This window comes from Elgaria multicarinata, chromosome 5 (genome assembly GCF_023053635.1).
Source record: "Elgaria multicarinata webbii isolate HBS135686 ecotype San Diego chromosome 5, rElgMul1.1.pri, whole genome shotgun sequence".
Classification (NCBI taxonomy): domain Eukaryota; kingdom Metazoa; phylum Chordata; class Lepidosauria; order Squamata; family Anguidae; genus Elgaria; species Elgaria multicarinata.
Genome location: NC_086175.1, coordinates 33,443,757 through 33,449,756, shown reverse-complemented (window position 1 = coordinate 33,449,756; position 6,000 = coordinate 33,443,757). Strand labels below are relative to the sequence as shown.

Sequence of the window (6,000 nt, the reverse complement as noted above, 5' to 3'; positions counted from 1 at the left end):
ATCCCACTTTCAAGTCAGGTCCGTAACTTAAAACTTGGAAAGTGTGCCTGAGCCACAGAGATCAAAGTGCATCCTGGGGAATGTAGGCCCATGGAAGGGAAATTAACATGCCCACATCACTTTCAACAGGTAGTGTGGGAGGAGGAATAAAAGTGTAAACATCTTGCTCTTCATAAGAATCTTGGAAGACTTTGCAGGAGGTCCCACGAGCATCATGTTAGGGACCTCAGACCTATTGGGTATTAAGAACCTAATCTTATGTATGTTTATGCAGAAGTTGGCCAATTGAACTTATGGTAAGCAAGAATGCATAGGATTGCAGCTATAAGTACACACACAACACAAGGTAGGTAATAGCAAAATTCAAACTGTTTGTCTTACCCCCCATAGAGTTAATAGCATTTGTAATTCATCTAATTCTAAGAAATGCAAACTTTTTAAAACAAAGGAAAAGAGACAAGTGACAAAGTTTTATTACCATAAAAGTAGGGTGTTTTTAAAGATGTTGAGGTATTTTATTTCCTGTTTAATAAGCAAATTTAAAACCATTTTTACATGTTGTAGAAAGGGGAAATCCTCTAGGACTGACAAATCAGCTACTAAAGCAAGATGGTGGTGGTTATTCAAGAGCCTTACAGTGTAACCCTATACAGACCTACTCATAAGTAAGTCCCACTGGGTTCAATGGGGCTTACTCCTACGTGAGTGGGTATAGGATTGTGCTGTTAATTCTCTTTGCATGATGTTTAATGGCTATGCTTTCTTCAGTTTTTCCTAAATGGCGGAATGGTAAATGTGGTTGAAGTCATAATGTAGATAATAAGTTCACAAGAAATGTATTTCAGCTACCAGAATGAAACCCTGTATTCTCAGTCAAATTCTCTTTACAGTATTGAGTTTTCTGACTGGGCTAAACTTGATTCCAACATAGCAAATTTCGATTTCTTAAGGATGTATCTAATTGCTTCCAAATTTGCACACACACATGAATTGGTTTGTAGTACCACTAGTAATAAAGGTGCAGAAACATACTGTATATTGTAACAAAATAGTAAAGAAAAAAGCAATTCCTCAAAACTCAGATGCATTATGTCTGCACCTGAAACACTAATTAGCTGGACCACAAATTAGCTCCACAATTCTTGTTGCACAAAGGTATTTTGTTAGACCAGTTCCCACAGCTTTTGGATTTCCCTTCTAAACCTTCAGAAGTCATCAGTATTCTAAATATTGCACGGAGTAATTGTGTAAACTGTTCACTTTGCAGGTTTTAATGTCTAGACATAATTTTCACCCAGGAAAAGTAGAGAAAACCTGACAATATTTGAAGTAAATAATTTCAGCTTCTAACAGAGAGATGAAATGAGCAAACTACACATTTGGTCGGTAGTTTTAATTTTTAGAAGCAAAATGTGTAGAAACACCAAGAATCCAAGAATAAGGTATGAAAGATAACCTCCTTGATTTCAGACGGCTTCTTATGCATGTTTATGTTGAAGGGTCTTAATGCAATACACAGGAAGTACATTTTTTTCAAAATAAAAATAAAAATCAGCAGTCTACTCCTTAATCATTTTGAGGGTTTGACTCCTAAAAAAAATGCATTTTGCTTTCCAGGGAAATACCAAATACGAAGTTACTACAAATTGTAATCTATTTCTGGTGCAAATCTTTGAGGCAAGGAAATGTCTTTTGGCATTTGGCACTCCAAGGACAATATTTTAATACTGGCACAAGCTAAAAAACCACACCGAAGGACAAATACGAGACATTAAACTGTCACTTGGCCGATAATAGTAAACAACCCTGCTGAGGCAATATTACAAAAAGCTGCTCCAAAACAATTTTTAAAAAACAAATTTGTTTTTGTTTGTGGTTTTTTTTTTTACTAAACTTTAAAAGGAGAAAATAAATTCAAATGTCCTCTAGAAAAGCAGCAACTGCTGGAATGAAAATTTGGAATTCAGTCATCAATAAACATTTGATTCTTCGTGACTTAAAACACGGATTCGTGAGGCAGGGCTAGTGGCACTTCGGATCACCTCCATCCACCTAAGAAACAGAAAGACAAAGGCCAATGAATTATCATACTGCATGCATGGGCAACGCTGGGCCTTTCCAGCCCACAGCAGGACACGAAACCCTTAAATTCCCCTCCATGTCTGCCACTCAGCTGTTCAGTGGGCAGGGCGAGCAGGATTGGGATGGGGAGGAGGTACATGGGGAAAATGTTCTCAAAGACATTTATTGGGCTGAGTACGATTCAGCTGAGGAAGACCTGTGGGGATCATTTTTGCACTTCCTCTCCATCCCCATCACGCCTAGACAGCCTGCCAAGCATCTGTAGGATGTGTTGAGAGTGGTCTGATTGAGCAGAGATGACTCTCCCCATTCAAACTGCACACTTCTGTCCTCCAACCAGCTAATTGGTCCCAAGGAAGAGCTCAGCATATAGAGACCTTCCGTATCTTCACATGCTGAGATAGGGGCCGGGAGAGAGAGTCTACGTGCATGTGTGCCTCTCGTCAGTTGGTGTATGTGTGTGCATGAGAAAGAGTTTGAGACTGTGCGTGTGAGTGGGGGAAGGCTGTTTGTATCTGTGTGTGAGAGAGAAGTCCCAAGTGTGTCCATGTGTGTGTTATCTGTGTGAGAATGGAAGGCAAGGGGGATGCGAGACCTGGCCATGCCCACCATCACCTTTGGCCATGCCCAGCAAAGGCATGTGGCCCCTGACCACTTGTTGCATGTGGCCCCTGCGGCAAAAAGGTTACACTGCAATGTACATTTGAATCACGGTTTTCAATTTATTTTGCTACAGAAAGATTCCTGTTTCACTATGTAAAGCTTGAAACACTCTATAAAGAAACCTATTTCTCTATGTGTTGTGCATCATGTGTTTGCTTCATGGAATGACTGATGTGCTTTAACTAATATACATATAAAATAATGTATAGAAATAATATATTTATCTACAGGTATATAGGTAATAGGCCTGTTTATAGGTAATAGGCCTGTTTAACCAACAACATCTATCTGTGGCCTGATTCACACATGCATGCTTATCACTTATTACAGAATATTTCCCTTTTGAACCGTGCACCCCCATTTCCCACACCTACTTAATGGTGCTCAAGGAAGCACAAGTAATCACACATTAAATACCACAGACAGAACTGTCATCTCTTCTGAAATGCTATGCTTCTCAATGGAGCCAGTTCACACATTTAGCTATGAGAAATCAGCTTCTAAGTCATCAAATAATTCACATGCATGTGTGACCTGACCCTCTCTCTGGACTGGTCAACAGATTTATCAAAATCACAATGGCATCGCTTCTGGACGCTACCAGTTTGGGCTGAAAGTGGAGTGTTGCATTTCAAGAACTCGTTACCTATAGGAAAAACCAATGCTCCTAGCCACACCACAGTCCCTTTTCCCCAGAATTCAACGTATCACAAAAAATGGACATACCTTTCAAATGTATATTCACTCTCTGCCCTGAAATAGTACACATGGGATTTGAAGTGTAGCTTAAAGACATAGTCTTTGTGAATGTTCTCAGATTCAGAAGGAATGGTAAGAGAATAACCCAGCAGGGGAAGGCTAGCTAAAGGATGATTGTCCTAAAAATAGAAGATGAAAGTAGCTATAAGAACAGCATTCCGTGCAACGGACCCTACTCCATAAACTGACAAGCTGTGTGTAGGGACATTTAAATGGCCTTTGTCCTCTTAAACCAGTTGTCTTTTTAAATACCAAATATGGTCCTCGCTCCATACCCAGAAAACTGCATGCTGCAGAAGGCTGTTCTCAATTTCCACTGGACTCTTGGGGTCTTGACAGCAGAAGCTTCTCATATCGCCAGTGAGCTCTGCTGTCAAGGGGAAACGGGGCACCTGGATGCAACCCAAAGGACCTCCAGACCTCTTCTACCATGTCAGATCAGTATTGTGAGAGGTGTCTCTCAAGGCCACATTGAGTTCTTTGTTGGACCCAAGGCTGCACTCCCTGTTGCTGGAGATGTATCTTTCCCCGCCACCAGGAGTCTGTCATACCCATTTTAGAGCAGTTAATATGAATGGGGCAACTAAACCAAAATAATCAGGAATGCATTGCTAGCCTCTCTTCCGCGCCCCACTGTGGAGTGTCTACTGCGAGCCTGCTAATTCCCTCAATTGTCCATACATTACCATCTCTGCACCAATTTTAACTTGGGCATGAAATTTCAACTGATCCTTTGTTCCTTAAGCCTACCTTTCCACCCCTCAACAAAGTACACCCTCAAAAATAGCTTTGGAGAGGAGGGCTGGTTTTTAAAAACCTGAGACTCAGCAGAGGTTCGGATTGCAAGGTTTCATTTTGTTGTCATCCATCTGCAACCAAGAGATGGAGTAGGGAGTATTAAGCACGCATTTCCCACTTAAAGGGTCTAGTGGTTCTGAAATACTGCAGCAATTAATGCCCTCAAAACACCCATCAGGTGCCTTTGAAACAAGCAGTAGAATTCAGCATTAAGCTTTTCTCTCCAAGTTAAAGTAATAGGCAGTGGTTATATTAATGAGGTTATTTTTCCCCTTATTAACCCATACAGAGCTGACCTTTTGACAGATAACACTGGGATGGGTCATTTGCTGCAGGAGGACTACTTGTTTTGATCCAAGTGTCTCTGGGCTCATATTTGCATGGGGAACTGAAGGGCATGAACCAAAGATTCTGCTGATACAGTAACAGCTTCCAGACGCAAACATGACAGCGTATTTTCCACCTCTCCTTTGTCTGCAGCCCAAAAGCTGTGTCTATATCCATGGTTGCTACGATTCACAAGCTTCAATATTCTCCATAGATGCATCCTTGGGGGTCAGTCAAGGTGCATTGCAAGGAGATGTTTGTAAACTTGAACACAAGGATTTTCTTCTGACCTTAGAAAATCAGTTACCTGGTGGGATTTGTAGAAAAACATGCAGAAGTTGGTGAATACCACCCAGAGCTTCTGCCACCCATTACTGTTTTTGAACTTTCTCAAAAGGTTTCCCGAGAGTTGGTTCTGAAAATGAGAGAAATAGTGCAACAAACTAAGTAAATCACATGCAGATCATAAAACTGGCTGATGGAAAGCAGGCAAGCCTCATGTAAAACAGTAGTTTTCTGTTCACACTGGGTGACTTTTCCCTCTTTTGGTAATTTTAGTATTCACTTCCAGATTCAGAATTCCCTATAATTCTTTAAATGAGGCTTGCTTGTAAATTGATTCTTCTAGGGAAAACAACAACAACAAATCTGCTGTTACCTTATTAAATGAAGAACTTATATTGGGATGGAAATGTTATGCTAAACTAGCAACGTCGTCACAGGGCCAGGTTTCTACATAATGTTTTAAAACTCCACAGTGGCCCACCAGTTGTTGCTGGACTGCCTCACTTCTGACTATGCTGGCTAGGGGCTGATGGGAATTTCAGTCCAACAACATCTGGTTTAAATCTATACAATTGCAGCTGTTTAAAACTGCAAGTAAAAAATGAAAGAGCTTCCTTTAAATTATGTATTTGGCTTTTCCGCTCAACAGGCCTGGAAGGGGTGCACTGCGGCTTCTGTGGGCTGGCATTTTTACTGTCAGGTAGTCCCCACATCTACCTGCAGCAACTTCTGCTCCCCCCCACTCCAAATTTCTTGAGGGAAGAGCTGGGAAACTCTGCTAGGTCATAAACTGCCAGGGCTGCATCAATCCCAGTACCTTGGGTTGGATCCAGATTTAAGGTGAATCAACCGCACTGGCAGAAGTCAACTTCCCTGCACCCTCCTTCCCACAGCAGCCCCTTCAGCTACCTGAAAACGCTGTACAGAGTCAGGAGACCCTGATGATTGGGGCGCACTGTTCTATGTGTGGGGGTAGAAATGAGGGATCCCCAAGAGTTGGGTGGGGAAACTTTCTGCAAGCTGAGCCCTTCCTCTCGCAGAAGGCCTCAACCTCTTGCGGAAGGCAGATCCTGGATCCAACCTCTC

General features: G+C 41.7%; 1 protein-coding gene across 6 annotated transcripts in view; it reads right to left on the bottom strand.

Moving 5' to 3' along the window:
* Positions 1 to 1,460: 1,460 nt before the first annotated feature.
* FARP1 (FERM, ARH/RhoGEF and pleckstrin domain protein 1) overlaps positions 1,461 to 6,000 on the bottom strand; it is a 194,293-nt gene continuing 189,753 nt past the window's right edge. For all 6 annotated transcript variants that reach the window (XM_063126101.1, XM_063126105.1, XM_063126104.1 and 3 more), the window contains exons 25-27: positions 4,937 to 5,044; positions 3,472 to 3,623; positions 1,461 to 2,052 (exon numbers count right to left, since the gene is read on the bottom strand). In XM_063126101.1, the coding sequence (XP_062982171.1) occupies positions 1,971 to 2,052; positions 3,472 to 3,623; positions 4,937 to 5,044 (342 nt within the window). In that variant the 3' untranslated portion in view covers positions 1,461 to 1,970. The remainder of the gene's footprint in view (positions 2,053 to 3,471; positions 3,624 to 4,936; positions 5,045 to 6,000) is intronic.